The sequence below is a fragment of the Grampus griseus genome, assembly GCF_964374135.1.
Source record: "Grampus griseus genome assembly, chromosome: 17".
NCBI lineage: Eukaryota > Metazoa > Chordata > Mammalia > Artiodactyla > Delphinidae > Grampus > Grampus griseus.
In genome coordinates, this window is record NC_139011.1 from 52,525,862 (window position 1) to 52,544,443 (window position 18,582).

An 18,582-nucleotide genomic window follows, 5' to 3' on the forward strand; every position below is an offset into this window, starting at 1 on the left:
AATGTTGATAATGGGGGAAGCTATGCATGTGTGGGGGTTGGCATATCTGGAAGTCTCTGTACTTTCCTCTCAATTTTGCTGTGGTTCCAAAGCTCCTCTTAAAAAAAAAAGTGTTGGACACATCTGGGTTCATATTTTAACTCTGCCACTTGGCTAGACGTCTGACTTTAAGTAAGTCAATTAACCTCCCTGACCCTCAATTTTCTCATCTGAAAAATAGGGGAACAATAAACAGTACCTGATTCTTAGGATTGGTGAGTGAAGGGGTCCAAAGTACCATTCTTATCAGTGAATGCCTAGCACCCAACAATAGTGACTATTACTCTATAACTATTATGACTTACTGTATAGTATTAACTCTTCTGAGTTAATTGCAGACATATTCAAAATATATCCATTGTATATTTTTAATTGGCACAGTCTTCAATAATACCAGATGCTGGCAGGGTAAGGAAAGTAATTTTTAAAAGCTAATTTTTAATCTCACAAGGAATTCATAACATGCTGGCAAAAATGTGCATATATAATAAATAACGAGAATACTATGATTTTAAATAACCAAAAGATAACCGCATTAATTCAAATAAGAATTCTAATTAGTGGAATACATAAGATAGATTTTATTTTCCTATTTCATGAGTTTCCTTTGGTGTTATACCAGAATATCCTCTATTGTAAGGTTATATAAATATGGGAAATCTATCAGAAAAAGAGTCCTCTGTGCATGTGTTAGAATTTAATATAACAATCCCATTCATAATAATACCACCCCCCTAAAATCTAGTAATAAACATAAGAAATGTACATACATGAAGATAACTATAAAACTTTACTGATGAACATAAAAAACTTGAAGGGAATGACATGATTATCCCTGGATTTAGAAATTTTAACACTGAAAGATTTCAATATCGCCAATTTAATACTTTTTTTTTTTCATTTTACTTTAAACCTTTATTTTTTGAGCAGCTTAGGTTGGCAGCAAAATTGAGGGGGATTTTTCATAAACTCTCTGCTCCCACATACGCACAGCCTTCCCTGTTACCAAAGTGGTACCTTTGTTACAACTGATAAACTAAAAATATGGAACACTTCACGAATTTGCATGTCATCCTTGTTCAGGGGCCATGCTAATCTTCTTTACATCGTTCCAATTTTTTTAGTATATGTGCTGCTGAAGCGAGCACTTTAATACATTATTTTTAAATGACCTAAATGAAAACACTAATATTGGGATTTTTGGGGGGCGGGGAAGACAGAGGAGAAGGGAAGAAAACTCTAAAATTCAAATGAAATGTAAAGAAAATTAGAGAATAATAAAGGCATATTTTAAAATGTAAAGTAATAATAGATTTCTCCCCCAATGTATTTCTTAAAAGTACTGTAAAATGAAAATAAAACAGCCTGACTGTGCTATAAGGGCAGAGGTGAAAAGAAAAGAACAAATAAGATGTTAGTACATGATAATGGTAGCATTTCAAATCAATGGGAAAAGATAGATTATTCCATAAATGCTGAAGCGTCTGAAAAGAATAAAGTTAAACCCATAATTCACAGCACTCTTACAAAAATATGATACGTATCGTTACATTTTTTAATTTTAAAATTAAACTATTAAGGTACTATAAGACACTATAGTTAAAAAATTATAAATGTGAATATAACAGCCCATTAGTTTTTCAATCTCAAATCTTATCTTCTTATCCATCTTGCACACTTTGTTTCTGTCACTTTCCTGTAGAAAGCCTGAAATCTAGACTAATGAAGATGATAACACTTCTGTGTACTATTAACTCTTATGTACAGCTGCTTCTCTATAGTACACATTATAGCATGTTATGGTAGGTAGTTTTCACTTTGGCTTTTTTCTGTTACAGTTTTCCTGCTTTCATGACCAATATTCTTATTCTTATCTGTTGCTGCCAATCAGATATGGGTTACGAAGAGAAATAAGAATAAAAATATATAAGCTAGGGCTTCCCTGGGGCGCAGTGGTTGAGAGTCCGCCTGCCAATGCAGGGGACACGGGTTCATGCCCCGGTCCGGGAAGATCCCACATGCCGTGGAGCGGCTGGGCCCGTGAGCCATGGCCGCCGAGCCTGCACGTCTGGAGCCTGTGCTCCGCAACGGGAGAGGCCACAACAGGGAGAGACCCACGTACCACAAAAAAAAAAAAAAAAAATTAAAGAAAAATCAATACAGAGGTCACTGTTACCTAATAAAAGGAGCAACAACATAAGACCTTGGTTGGTTTCTTATTACTAATGGAAGGCATTTAATCTGATTCTCAGTTCCTTCCTTGGTAAAACTGGAGTACATATTTATTACATAAGGTACTATTAGATCAATAAGATTGTGGATTTTAAGGTGTTTTGTAATTTAAAAAACCAGATCAACAAAATGAAAGAAAGGCAAAGGCAAGGAAAAAAGAGAGGAAAAGCAAGGCACTAAAACCTGGTGCCATTTAGCACAGGTCCAAGTTTGGTTTCCCAAGAGCATCACTGTATTTCAAAGGAGAATAATAACTGATATGTGAAATGATAAATACTGTGGAGGCACTATCTTGGCTAATTACATTCCTTTGGTCCATACCTATTTTCCAATTGGTTCTCTAGACTTCCGGTGATTCTATTAGCTACCTGATAGCTTCTCTGTAAGTTGCCTTTTGGCTCAAATCAGCTAGATCAGGTCTTTGCTACTTCAATTAAGTACTCATACATTAGGTAAAGAACAGGAAGAAAGTCACACCTCAGATATGTAGGCCACAGGTCCTGCACAAGCAACACTGTAACCAAACATACGGCTCTAAGCTTATGCAGAGCAAAAGCAGAAGTATTAGAAATTACACGTATAACTGGTTCTTAAGTGCAATACACATCAGAATCACCAGGAAATTGCTTCAAAACATGTAAGTTCTCAGTTCACAGAAAACTAAATACAAATATCCCTTAAACATGGCTCAACCTCACTTATAATGAGAGAAATGATATTTAAAATGACACGATACCACTTCTGACCTGTCAACATGCCTGACAGCATATCTTGATGAGGCTATAGGAAAACAGGCATTCTCATAGACAGCTGGTGGGAACACAGAAATAGTACAGATCCTATGGAGAGGAACTTGGCAACATAGTTGGCCTTTGACCAACAGGGGTTTGAACTGCGTGGATCCGCTTACACGCAGGTTTTTTTTAAAATAAGGACATATCGCAGTACTACACGATCAGCGGTTGGTTGAATCCATGGGTGTGCAACCATGGACACTGAGGGCTGACTGTAAAGTTATACACGGATTTTCAACTGCACAGGAGTCAGCACCCATAAACCCTGCAGTTCAGGGATCAACTGTGATTGACATTATTACACGTGCTTACTCTCTGACCCAGCAATCTCATTCTAGGATTCTATCCTAATGACACGAGCAAAAATAAGAAATGACATTCGCACGAAGCTCTTTACTGTAGCATAGGACTATCTGCAATAACAAAACATGGTACCCAATGTCCATCAATAGGGGGCTAGCTGAATTAATTTTGGTATATCTAGTCAATAGAGTGCTGTGTAGCGATAAAAAGGTGTATGGAATACCCTGCTATGGATATTACTCCAGGATATTACTGTTAAATGAAGAAAAGCAAGGTGCAGAAACTAGGTGCTAAGAACTAGAGGGTTGGGAGGAGAGATGTGAATACATACACTGTGCATATCTGCTTATATTTTCAAAAAGAAGAAATGGAAGGATAAATGAAAATAAATAAAAATGTTTACCAAAAGGGCAAGGGAGAGACGGGGGAGGAATGGGATAAAGTAGCCAGACTTCTCCAAATATACCTTAATTTAATAATTTTGACTCCAGAACTGTATAAATGTTTTGTATGGTGATAAAACAAAATTAAATAAAAAGTAAATAACTAAAAGCAGTGAATCTAACTAGTCCAGTTGGTGGCATAACCAAATAGAAAATTAAGTTACTTTGAAACATGGTACTCTGACTATACATCCTAAGGAGGGGAAGCTCACAAAGAAATCTTAAAACTGTGATGAGTGGGCCTGTTACTTTCGGTAATTTTAACTTTGCTATTCTGTGTATGTTAGGATAAAACAGATATAACTGTGTTAACATCATTTAGAATTAAAATTCTGAGGTTAAGAGAAAAGAGATAGAAATATAAAGTCAAATGAAGTAAAAATAACTTTTTGCTCCTTTTAGTGGAAAATGGTTACTTAGAGGCTATAGCTATTATTTTGAATTGCAAATATCAGCATGAACTCAGGATTTGTTTTTTGCTTTCTAAGACAATAAACATTTCCTAGTTCTCGTTCACTGAAAACTCCTAGAAACAACTGACCTCACAGTAATGAGTACCATGGGAATTACAGTATATCTCCTTCTTATTCTAAGCTCAATCCTGCCCCACCTAAGGCAAATATTATTTCTAATGTTATAAGCATAGAGGCACATACAAACACCCCTCCTTTTTCACATCCATATGGTCACATACTAAACACACTATTCCACAACTTGCTCTTTCACTTAATATTATCTTAGAACTTGGCTCTTACTGGTACCCGTATTCATTTATTTCATGTCATTGTTTATCTAGAATTCCACTGTCAGTCTTTTGCTATTAAAAACTCTCTCTCACTCTCTCTCTGTTACTTCTACTAATTCATCTTGTAGATATTTATATATAAAAAAACTATATACATATATTATATATGGACATTATTTATATGCATTAATAAATAATATAAATACCTACAAAATAAATTTCTACTAGTAAAATTGCTGGTTTAAGGACCACTCCTTGAATCATTATTCCAACTAGCTAAAATAAATTGTCTGAAGTCACCTAAAAAAAGGCTCTTTCATGCTTTTACATATGCTGTTCTCTCTCTCTCTCATGCTTTTAGCTGCCAATCTAATTTGAAATGAACTCTGAGCCCTCCTACAAGAGTCAAAGTGTTACCCTCTGTGAGTCTTTCTCTTACCCTATTCTCCTAGATCTATAGGCCATCTCCAATCCCAAGCAGACCTATGACACTTTCCTCTAAGTTCTCACTGCATCCAGTTAATGATCACTTTGCATGGTAACTGTCCATGCAAAACAAATCTGTCTCAACATTATATAGTAAGTTCCTGGAGTACTAGGGCCTGTGTTTTCATATATAGAATTCCACTTAACAAATATTTGCCCAATGATTAAATGAATAGCTTAAATGGATGAAAAAAGGCTTTTAGCATCCTTCTCCATCCTAATAATCATTTAAGGACCAGCTCAATGGTGTTTATTCCAATACACAAATTCTCCCACCACCAGAGGATATAGCTTCTCTGCATCCAGCACAGGTTCAATAAACACTTACTGAACACATAAAATATTTTTAGAGGGTTTCTAGCTTTGAGGCCTATTGCAACAAATACACCATGGCATGAATCTAAAAGAAAATATACTTATGAAATACGTCTGCTGAATTAGGTATTAAAAAGAAAGTTTCATCAAGGAACTACTATTTTAAATTATTGTGAAAATAACTTACCAGTTACCTGTAACTGTAACCTTCCACTGTCATTATTACTAGTATCAGACCTTGGTGAAGCAGTGGCCATGTCCCAAAATTCAGCTTAAACCTACAAAAAAGTTAATTTATTCATATATTAGAGATTATAATTTTCAATATGATTAACACTGTTTACTTGAATTAACTAAGAAACCACACTTAAGAGAATATTTTCAACCCATCACATGTTGATATAGCCACAGCTGTCCCCCATTTAAAATTAAGACTTATTATTATTGTAAGAACTACAAGAGAATATGGCTAAGTAACCATATCTGGGTCAACTTGAGCAACAAAATAAATGATGGTACTAAGAATCCAGGGTCATGTGTTGATTTATAAATCAAACAAATACACAAATAATTTTTATATGTTTATTTTTACATATTATATAATATTATACAGTATTAATTTACTACCTGAACCACCTAAGTAAACTGTCCCTTTACTCTTTAATACTTTAGTATGTATTTCCTATGAATAAAAATATTCTCACAATACAATACAATAATAGAATTCAGGAACTTAGCTAGTACATTATTATTATCTAATATACAGTCCATATACTATAATTTCATCACCTGTCCCAACAATGTCCTTTATCATAATCTTTAAATACAGTACCTAGAGCAGGTTTATATATTACATTAAGTTGTCATGTCCCCAGTAAATCCTGCATGTTTCTTTTTATAGATAATTTTTTTCAAGTTCTGTTTCACTGCTCCACCCAATTTTTAGTTTTTAAATAAAATACAAAGCAGCTTTCTTCTGCATGGCAAATATTTTAAGGCTAACCTTCTATACACTTTTAACCTACTAACATAAAGTAGAACATTCAGGGCAAGATTGGGAAATATTAACAAATATGTTTCTTACCCTTTATGAACTTTACATATTATGATTATTAAACAAACTTTTAAAAATTAGTTTTAGCAATAAAAGATAAAATAAAACATGGTCAAGCAAAGAGACTATGAAAATGGCATTGCATATCTGAAAAAGAATCATATAGAATTTGTTTAAACTCTTCATTTTAGAATAGTTTCAGATTTACAGAAAAGTTGTGAAGATAACAGAGTTCTCATATACCCTATACCCAGTTTCCCCTACTATTAATTTCTTATATTAGTATGCTACACTTGTCATAATCAATGAACCAATATCAATATATTATTAATTAAAATCCATAGTTTATTCAGATTAGACAGAACTTAAGAATCAGTAAACTTGAACATAAACCTAAAAAAATCATTTAGAAGTAATGCTGAAATAAACAGCTTGAAAATATGAAAAAGAAGCTAAAAGACGTGAAAGATAAAACGTGACCTGAAATATATTTCTACTCATAGTCTCAGAAAATGAAGAAAGAGGAGGTCATACCAGGAGAGAAAATGACTTAATTTTCTGGAGCCATGAAAAACATTTATTCACAATTCTAAGGAATACAATATATATAAAAGAGGCAGGATAAACATAAAGACACTCACATTTGGACACAAAGCAGTCAAACTGCAGAACACCAAAAGAGAGCATGTTAAAAGCAGCCAGAAAGAAAAGTGATTACATATAAAAGAAGAGAGTAAAGTGATAGCAGAATTCTCAACAGCAGCAATGGAAGCACAAAAGGTAGAACAAGCATCTATGTGCAAAGAACTGAGACAAAAATTATTCAACCACTAAAACTCTCTCTGGGACACAGAAGGCATTAAGACTTTGCCAGATAAACCAAAAGAGAGTTTACCGGCAGCAGACCTTTACTTCAACAAAATCTAAAGGACATGTTTCATAAAAGAGTAAAATTACACACAAGGATGATCTGAGATGAAAGAAGGAAAAGACGAGTAAAGAAATTAGTAAGCATACAAATAAATCTAAATAAACATTGTCTGAATAAAATAACAATAACAACATCTTATTATGGTATTTAAATAAAACCCGTATAAACCGTTCAAATATGGAATAAGGAACAGAAGCATATAATGGAGGAGCAGGGTAGGAAGAGAGAGGATAGGAGTTGGTGATGTAAATTCTTGCATTGTCCAGCAGAGGGATTATGATCTGGTTTAACTTTAGCCTATATATTAATAGTATGTCAGCAGAATTTCAAGGGTAATCATAAAAGAATAGAAATAAGTGAGTGTAATTTCCAAACTAGTAGAGAAGAGAATACAATTTAAAAAAAAAAAATCAATTCCCAAAAAAAGGCTAGAAAAGGAAAGGAAAAAAAAAAGGCATAAAGCAACCCGGACTATCAGAAAGCACAAAGAGAGTTCAAATATAGAAATAATCACAATAAATGTATACGGACAAATTCAAAAGTAAGACAAGAGACACCTACAAAATAAAGATGCTGATTGGATGAAAGCAAAAATATGGAAAAGGACATATTAGGCAAATATAAACAAAAAGAAAGCTGGGATTAGTTATAATAGCAGAAAAAGAGCATTATTAGGGAGAACAAAGAAAATGATACAAGATCCAATCTAGTAAGTAGAAATAAAACTCGAAATTTGCATGCTTAAAAAAAAAAAAAAAAGAAAAAAAGCCTCGTTTTGGTTCTTTCCCCTAGCCCAGCAAAGTGACCTGAGCCAAGAAGAATGGGAACCCTATCTCCCTAACAGGCTTACAGGCTGAGGATGGTAGTAACACTGGTGGAAGCAGCATCTATATCCCCAAACCAGTCAGCTGGACTGATAGAACAGATGATCTGGAGGATGTTTCAAGCACTTGGCACAGTTAGGATGACAACATGTATAAGGCACCTGCAACTAACCAATACATCCTGCCCACTGCTCCACAGGCTGCCTGGGAACCAGAGCCATTTCCCCATCTGCCACCCTACACTGCTTTTCTGGGGAACCCAACTTGTGATAGACAGAAGTCTCCATTAAGGAATTCTTTAGAGGATTAAGTATCAGTGCAGCGTATTTACCATGCGAACCCAGTAATCCAGAGAGGTTGAAAGGTTTCAATAATGCTGAGTTTGAGAACCTGGAGTCCCTGCTCTGTGTCCTCAACCTCAATAAAAAAATCTCTAGGTAACAGAATTCCAGGGGACACTGCTAATCAAGCACGGGAAAAAGACAAGGATGATCATTCTTTGGGCTGAAAAAGAAATCAGCTTTCTCACAAAATCGATACAGACTTGAGGAACTGTCCTGCCATAGACAGCTTGGATTTGACTATCCACCTAGGAGAGGTGAAGAGAGCTTTGAAGGCAAACACTGTGATCACTACGGAGGCCAGGACTGCTATCATGACTAAGGCAGCAGAGACCATGGTAGAGGCTATGACTTCAGGATAAACAATGGCAGAAATGCAAGTCGTAGTGGGTACTATAGGGATGACGACTACAGAGGAAGCAGGACCACTGTGAAGATGGATAGACAGGACATTCAGTCGTGGAGCACCAAAGACAACTGCTCTCCAGATGATTACAGGTGTGATGATAGAGGACCTTCCCAGAGACCCAAACTGAATCTAAAGCCTCAGAGTAGTCCTAAGGAAGATGACTCCTCTGCTGGTACTTCCCAGTTTAGTCAAGCAGCTTCCATCTTTGGAGCAGCAAAGCCTGCTGACCCACCTGTGAGACAGCAAGTAGAAGACCAGCTACAGAAGGAAAGGGAGAAATCGCAGCATCAGTTCGATGAACCAAAACTAGAATGACAGCCTCAGGAGAGACACCCAAACTGGCAGAGTGAAGAAAATTTAGAACAGTAATGGTCAAAGACAGGAAGTGCGTCATCTCAGATTGGGACCTTGCCACATCTGCCAGAAGTCAGACGGGGATGCATGAAGGAGAGTGAGATGTCTCTGGAAAATGAAATACTCACTAAGGCAAAAGACTGTCACTCTCCAACTTCTAAGCTTCCCAAACCTGATTAGCTACTAAAGGTAATGCTGGCCCCTCCATCAACAGAGAATGCTTGGGTGAAGTGAAGTGCTAATCTTTCTACTTGATCTCAGAGCTCAAACATAGAGCAGCAATCCCCTACAAGTGATGAAGGAAAAGTCACTCCAGCTCAACATCTCAGGAAAGATGAAACCTGGAAAGATGAAAATAAAACAGATTTGGTGAGTGTCCCAAAAGGTGAAGGTGGGAACTCAAGCATGGACCAAGAGATGAAGGAACAAAGACTAATGGAAGAAGTCTGAAAGGAAACATAACAAAGGATCAAGAACTCCAATCTGCAGCTGAGCCAAAGAACCCTGAAGAATCCAGCTTCTGAGTTCAGTACTGTGAGTATGCTGCTCTCCCAGTTGACAGTGAAAATTAAAATAGAATTCTACATACTGTGCTTTCTCCTGGTCTCTCTTTACCATGGAACATTTCTAAGCAAATCAAATCTCTATCCATACAAGGCAAAATAAAATTCACCATCTCCTGGGGGGAGAAAAGCCTCCAAAGATTGTTAGAACCACAGAAAGAAACTGACAAATTGACCATTGCCTTGGGCGATTTCAACACACACTAATTTTCCATGGATCAAGTGGACCAAAACAGATGAAACTATTTGCAAAGCAGAAATAGAGACATGATGAAGAGAATAAACACGTGGACACTAGCGGGGGAAATGCGGGGTGGGATGAATTGGGAGACTGGGATTGACATATATAAACCGCTGGGTATGAAATAGATTATCTAGTGAGGAACTGCTGTATAGCACGGGGAATTCTACTCAGTGTTCTGTGGTGACCTGAATGGGAAGGAAATCCAAAAGGGAGGGGATGTGTGTATACATATGGCTGGTTCACTTTGCTGTGCAGTAGGAGCTAGCGCAACACTGTAAAGCAACTATACTCCAATTTAAAAAATTTTTTGAAAAAATAAATAAATAAAAACAAAATGATTAACAAGCAGGACTTAATTAACAGAACCTTACATCCAATTACTAGAAAATAAACATTTTTCTAAGTATACATGAGACATACAGAAAAATAATATACACACTGGGAGATAATGAAAATGTCACTAAATTTCAAAGAATATGTATCATACTGTTCCCAGGCTCTGATCAAAATGCAATTAAGTTAAAAATCAATAATGAAAGATAAATTTTTAAAATACAAATAGAAAATAATAACACTTCTAAATATTTCATGAGTCATCAGAAACCACATTGGAAATTTTTCTAAAAATACTAAAAACTAAATGATAAAAATACCACATACAAACATTTTTGGAATACAGTAAAAGTTATACTTAGAGGCAAATCTATAGCCTTAATGACTTATACTAGGAAAAGAAGAAAGGTTGAAAATGAATGAGTTGACAGGCCAGTCTGTTAAGTTAGAAAGATAATCACGAGTAAATCCAAAGAATGTAGGAGATAATAAAGAACAGAAACTAATGAAGTAGAAAAAAGGTAACAGAAAGGATCAACAAAATCATAGTTCTTAGAAAACACTAAAACAAATAAATGCCTGGCAAGACTGAAGAAGGGTAAATAAAATGAAACAACATAAAGAGTCCCCCAAAAGACCAAGTATCTAAGGACATACTCAGGTAACAGATGTAGCAATGCAGATCTGTGGGAAAGGAGGGACAATTAAATGGTCCTAATATTATCAATATGGAAAGAATTAAACTGGATCTCTACCTCACATACAAAATCAATTCAAGATGGACTAGTGATATTATATGAAAGGCAAACTTTAAAACTTTAAGAAATTACAGCAGAAAACTGTTGTTTTGTGTCCTCCTAGAAGGAAAGATTTCTTAAACAAGCATACTAACCAAAGAAGAAAAGAATAAGTATTTTAACTATGTGGAAACTGAGAACTTCTGTTTACCATAAAACATCATTAAAAAAAAAAAAAAAAACCTAAAAGACAAGCCACAAACTGGGAGATATTTACAAAACTTAAAACTGATTAAAGATTATTATTTAAACTATTTAAGAACCTCAAAAAAACACAAAAAATAAAAACACAGGAAGCAAATGGGCAAAAAAACCTGAACAGAAATTTTATACACAGGAAACTTGTTTGGCCAATAAGTATTTTAAAAGATATAGAATCTCATTATTCATCAGAGAAATACTAGCTAAGACCACGTGAGATGTTATTTTCAAACTCACTAGAATGGTAATAACTAGGAGTTTTGACAGTACCAAATAACAGCAAAAAAAAAAAAAAAAAAATGGAGCAGTGGCTCCAAAAATGGCTCTTACACATTGCTACTAGGTGTTTAAATTGGTAAAGTCCTGCTGGTAGGTGTTAAATTTGGTAAAATTGTTGGAAAACAATTTGGCATTATTATGTAAAGTTGAACATTTGCATGTCCTTCAATAAGCAATTCTAGATACATACTATAAAAATTTTTGTACTTGTGTGCCAAGTATAAGCATTCTTCATAATAACAACAACAACAAAAATGCTCAAATGTCCACTGGTAGAACCATGGTTAAAAGAATTAGGCTAACACACAATGGAAAAGTAGTGAGAATGAATGAACTATAGCTGTAAGCAACAACATGAATGTATCTTAGAAACACAATAGTAAATGAAAAAAGACAAACAGTAGTTCTAGGTATTAACATCTTCCTCTCACTCAGTCCCACCCTCCAAGATTTAACGTTCTACGTTCTACATTGAGCATCAAGAAATGCTTCCAACTCCTAATGACAAAGAAGAAAGAAATGTATTCTTCTGGCGGTTATCATGGCCTCATCTTTTGCTATGCATTTATTTTGAAAATGCCATGATTCCATGATTGAAAAAAAATCCAGAAACATGGGGGCATTGTGGATCCTGAGTCTCAAAAGCTTATACTATCAATAAACAATTGAATGAAGCCCACTGAAGAACTGCTGAGGTCCAAAGGGCAACCAAATGACAAGCTGTGACTCCTCCAAGGAGTACACCATCAATCTAACTGAAACACTTCTGCCAAACTCAAGAAATTAGTGTGTGGAAATATACCTGCTACACTCTGAATAAGGAGCTTTCTTTCATATATGGTACAACAATACCCACACAGTACAAAAATAAGTCTCCATGATTATTTTCTTGTCATAAATTTGAATATGCATTCTGAGATTTTTCTATTATTCTTTTATGATGGTTGAATGTTTTCTTTGAAATGTATAAAGATTTATAGACATTTCTCTATAATAAAATACCATTTGTGCAAGCTTTAAAAAGACTCTAAACAAAACATTAAACTCAAAACAAAGAACTGTATTTGTGGTAATACTATTTTTAAAAAAGAAATTTAAAAAAAAATTCAAAATAGCAGTTACTTCAGGGGCTGGGGAAAGACAGGAATATGGGGTTACAGAGGTACTCACAGGTAGCTCTTTAACTGTGTTAGTACTGACCTAGTTCTAAGTCGAATGGTTGGTTCCCAAATGTTTGTTTCTATTATTAAATTCCATATGTTACATATAATCTGGAATTGGCATGTTCAAATTACAGAATTTTTAAAAATGTAAAGAATGCATGGAAGGCAAGGAAGTAGACACAGGAAAGTGTAGAGCACTAATTCATCAAATGTGGTGGTAAGGGAGTATGTCTGCAGCCTAAGAAAAAGAAAGAAAAGCTAGAGCTTTCATACAGATGATGTGTAATTAGTCTTCCACGAAAAAGGCACTTCTTCCTCTGAACAGTAAATGATGGACCTAAGGATAAGTGAATATAAGAATTCATTTGGAGGTAGATTAAAAGAAAATTGAGGGACTTTATTAGTGAATTAGACAGAAAGGTAATTGCTGAGGTTGAGAATAAGGTACATAAAAAGAATTGTAAAGTTTAAAATGCTGTGCAGACTGGGAAAATGCCAACTAGGCAAAAGACTGTTCGCTCTAACAGCTTAAAACTTTTTCTGTATCCAGATTCTCACCTCCAAGCTACTTCTCCCTTTGTCTTATATAAACCAGCCCTCAGACTCAAGAGTGCATGCCTCCAGTCACCAATAACTGCAAATTTAAACTGCAAATGATAAAGATCCTTCAAAAATGGTGCTATTTTGCCTTAAAAGGGAAGATACACAGCAAACAAAATCATCTACTTCAACATGCAATTAGTTCTCACACTTCATTTAATAACAAAGATGTTACGGCACTTAAAATACATGTAATGTACTGTTACATACATTCTTTTTTTAATGTGATAATTTTTTATTGAAGTATAGTTGATGTACAATATTGTATGTTACAGGTGTACAGTGTAGTGACTCATAATTTTTAAAGATTATACTCCATTTATAGTTATCATAAAATATTGGCTGTATTCCCAGTTTGTACAAATATATCCTTGTAGCTTATTTTATACATAATAGTTTATACCTCTTAATCAATCCCCTGCCCCTACATTGCCCCTCCCCCTTCCCTCTTAACAACAGTAACCACTAGTTTGTTCTCTATGAGTCTGTTTCTTTTTTGTTATACTCACTAGTTTGTTGTATTTTTTAATTCCACATATAAGTGATATCATACAGCATGTCTTTCTCTGTCTGACTTATTTCACTTAGCATTATTACCCTCCAAGTCCATCCGCTGCTACAAATGGCAAAATTTCATTCTTTTTTATAGCTGCATAAAATATTCCACTGTATTTATATGCCATATCTTCTTTTTTTTTTTTTGCGGTACATGGGCCTCTCACTGTTGTGGCCTCTCCCGTTGCGGAGCACAGGCTCCGGACGCGCAGGCTCAGCGGCCAAGGCTCACGGGCTCAGCCACTCCGCAGCATGTGGGATCTTCCCGGACCAGGGCACGAACCCGTGTCCCCTGCATCGGCAGGCGGACTCTCAACCACTGCGCCACCAGGGAAGCCCTATGCCATATCTTCTTAATCCACTCATCTGCTGATGGACACTTAGGTTGCTTCCATATCTATATATTCTTTTATCTGAGCATTATAATAACACTATATGAGTAGGGAGGTACTATTTCCATCTTATAGATGAGGAAACTGTGGCTCAGAAGTGTTAAAGATCTATAACCATATTTTTTATGACAATGTATTTCTCAGTCTACATAGGTATAATTAACTGTCAGCATGTATGGAGTTTAACTCCTAAATACAGTCTTAGTTAAATAAAGTTGTTAATCACTTACTTTGTACCAGGAACTGTTCTAGATACTGGAGACAGAAAGATGAGTAAGACACGATTCCTTCTTTCAAGGAGCTCATAGTCTAGTGAGGAGACAACCTATAAACAAATAAACAGCTTTCAGTGTGACAGTTACTAAAATAGATGCAAAATGTCAACTAGTACATCTGAGGTTCACAAGAGAAATGGATAATCCAACCTACAGGAATCAGGAAAAGGTTCACAGATAAGGTAACATTTGAATGAACTGTGTCTTAAAGTATAATTCTTCAAGAAAGAATTATGGAAAGTATGGCGCGCTGGAGAACTGTTGGTAAGGTTGGTGCAAAGTGATGAGGCCAACAGGCAAACGGTAATCTAAACTGTATAGGATCCTATGGGATAGTTCATATGGTATCTAAAGTATACCAAGCACAGTAGTTTAAAGCTTATCCTGAAGGTAACTGATAGACACTGATAGGTTTCCACAGCAAGAACCGCATTTTAGAAGAATAACTTTGGTAGCAAGGGTCTAGATTTAAAATAATCAGTTTAGGGCCTCCCTGGTGGCGCAGTGGTAGAGAGTGCACCTGCCGATGCAAGGGACACGGGTTTGTGCCCCGGTCCGGGAAGATCCCACATGCTGCGGAGCAGCTGGGCCCGTGAGCCATGGCCGCTGAGCCTGCGCGTCCGGAGCCTGTGCTCTGCAACGGGAGAGACCACAACAGTAAGAGGCCCGCGTACAGAAAAAAAAAAAAAAAAATTCAGTTTATCTGAACCAGAGCACTGGTAAAAACTCAGCATATGTGTAAGATCTCTGACAGATGATTATGGGATAGCTGAGGCTTAGAAAGAAGAAGGATTCTGAACAACCAAAATTTCCCACTTCACTATCTGGGTGGGTGATGGAGCCATAACCAGGATAGGGAACAGAAGTGAAGCAAATTGTAGGAGACAATATGGCTCAAAGTTTTCAAGAGCCAGTTCTGCAGTTAGACTACTTGAATTTCATTTCCAATTCTGCCACTTAACAGCTGTGTGACCAAGTGTGACAAAAGAAAAAACAAAGCCTGAGTTTTAACAAACTTTGAAGTGAATTGGTTATTCATCCAAATGAATTTAGGTCATAACCTATGCCCAGAGGATATGGCCAGTTATATGTAAGCTGATTATGTCCAGCTCAACCCTTTAAAAATGCCACAAAGTTGAATATGGGTTCATTATTATTCAACTGCAAAGAACAGAGTAAGAGTCCTGAATGTAGATAATAAAATACATTTCCAGTCCTCCAAGGTTACAGACCTATCAACTCCTCACTTAGAAGGTACATCTTAATTGTCTGCTTACTTCATGATGTCATTCTTAAGTCAGAAGCAAAATTTTAAAAAAAATATCAAAAGATCTGATCCATTTTGCATACTATGCATAGCATTAAAGACTGGAAAAGACAGAGAAATATCATCATATATCTATCTGCCTGGATCAATTAATAAACATACTGACTGCCTAGTCTGTAAAGTGGGTATGGCAAGGACACAAAAATGGTACAAGACAAAGCCCCCGTTTCCATACGGGTACTCTAGTTTTAAAGATGATATTAATACACAGGTAACATCTCAGTAACAAGACAGGATGGTACATACCAGTTGCTAAAGAAGTTTAGTCCAATGAATGTGGAACTTGAAAGGTTAGAAAGCCTCCATTTAGACAACAGCACAAAATTTAAAATTCAGTGAGTGTGGCAAAGATAAAGATAGATGAACAAAGCCTCCCTCTCCCTAAAATATCCAAGATTCAACAACTCTAAAGCAGAAAATAAGTATTTCATAAAATCATAAACTAGGGACTTCCCTGGTGGTCCAGTGGTTAAGAGTCCACCTTCCAATGCAGGGGACGTGGGTTTGATCCCTGGTCGGGGAACTAAGATCCCACATGCTACGGGGCAACCAAGCCCGCAATGCCACAACTACTGAGCCCGCCCACTCTAGAGCCCGTGTGCCACAACTAGCGAGCCCCCACGCTCTGCAGCCCGCGTGCCACAACTAGAGAGAAGCCCACGCACTGCAACAAAGAGCCTGCTCACCATAATGAAGATCCCGCGTGCCTCAACTAAGACCCGACGTAGCCAAAAAAAAAAAAAAAAAGTACCAAAAACTTACCCCTTGAAAAAAAATAAACTACAAAATAGGGGATTTAATTTTAAACAATAAAAGAATATTACTTCTATATAGAGATCATTTATAAAAATATACTGTTGATCATTTCAATGAATTTATAGAACAGGACAGTAAACAACTCATCCTGATTTGCACAGGACCATCTAGGTTTTGAGTTCTGCTTCTTGGGAACCTCTCATTTCTGGGCACGCTGAGATCTTTTACTAAGGGTAACCTTAGTAAACGATGTAATGGCTCTAACTACATAGACAGCTTTTTGGATGTATCTCAAGGGTATTTTTCTAGTGGAATCCTGTTATAATAAAGCATAATTCTGTTAGACTTTACAATTTCTGTATGACCTAAATATTCAGAAATGAAAAATCAATTTTATAGGGACTACTCATCATTAGGCCTCAATTTCACAACCCTGGGGACTACATGTAGGGAGAAGGGAAGAGGAAGGAGCAAAAACTTTCTCAATACCCAATGCCTTTAAACTTCAGAATTGTTTACTTTTACCAAACTCTCCAAATAATCACCACTCTGGTACCCTACGGATTTGAAGACACTTCCAACTTCCTGCGTAGCCTCCAAACACTGAGTCCAACTGTTCTTCCTCACCTCATGCAGTCACCCTCACTCCAGTCTCCGCTTCTGTGCCAATACTGTATCTTGCACACTTCCATTCCACTGACTAGCAGGGATGACCCCATGCTGGACTGGCAGGCGCTACTCTGCTCGGCATCTCCAAGCAGTTATCTCCAGCACTGCGCTCTCTCTTCAGATTCTGTCTGCCTTCAGTCCCCCCAGCTCTCCTCTGTCCTAGTAGCACCTAGTGGTGATACCATCCCTAGTTTATGCCTGCACAGCACTTCACAGTTCCAAATTTTCACATTCCCATCTCAAGGAAGTAGGCCAAGTACAACCATTTCAAATTTTAATACTGTAACATTAACATTATTTTTAATTCCTACTCTATCTCCCATGGAGCTTTTCTTACCAGGATCTCTCAACCACTGTGCCTCTTCCTCTACCTTCAAATAAACTTGGTGTTAAGGTCTCAATACATACTTTTAATTGTTTGGGATAGAAGCTAGGTGATTTCTTAAAAAGTTTACTTGTCCACACTGACCTCTCTGTATAAACTTCACTGATTAATCCTCTTAATACAAAACCTAGGAATTTTACCCTCCTGATAATTTACAAGTGCCACTGGGTGAAAAGGAATAACACTTTAAAACTGTGCCATTCCAGTGACTTGAAGAGCACTTGCATTACCTACCAGACAAAGGACAAATGAAGACAGGCATCCACAGGTACTTTTTATCCTCCAACTACAGTCTGGGTGTTTATTTTCATGTGAAAATGCCTATCTAGGGCTTCCCTGGTGGCACAGTGGTTGAGAGTCCGCCTGCCGATGCAGGGGACACGGGTTCATGCCCCGGTCCGGGAAGATCCCACATGCCGCGGAGCGGCTGGGCCCATGAGCCATGGCCGCTGAGCCTGCGCATCCGGAGCCTGTGCTCTGCAACGGGAGAGGGCACAACAGTGAGAGGCCCGCGTACAGCAAAAAAAAAAAATGATATGAAAAATGCCTATCTAATCATAGGATCTAATAACCACAACTTTCTCTCTTCCATCTTTCTGCACTTTCAGTAAATTTCAAAGTTCCTTTTAGTGCACAATATATGTCAGTTTATGGGAAGAACACAGGAAGTATTTTTTATGAGGAAAATGTATTTATCTTCAAAATGCCAAATTTCCTGTCAGTATTAATATCCAACTCTTATTATTTATCCCCACCCATTTTCGGATTTTCAA

The 18,582-nt window shown here is 36.6% G+C and overlaps 1 protein-coding gene across 2 annotated transcripts in view; it reads right to left on the reverse strand.

The window, feature by feature from the left end:
* Window positions 1-18,582, reverse strand: part of WWP1 (WW domain containing E3 ubiquitin protein ligase 1) — a 115,198-nt gene that overhangs the window by 76,739 nt on the left and 19,877 nt on the right. For both annotated transcript variants that reach the window (XM_082674618.1, XM_082674619.1), the window contains exons 2-3: window positions 14,628-14,722; window positions 5,545-5,635 (exon numbers count right to left, since the gene is read on the reverse strand). In XM_082674618.1, the coding sequence (XP_082530744.1) occupies window positions 5,545-5,614 (70 nt within the window). In that variant the 5' untranslated portion in view covers window positions 5,615-5,635; window positions 14,628-14,722. The remainder of the gene's footprint in view (window positions 1-5,544; window positions 5,636-14,627; window positions 14,723-18,582) is intronic.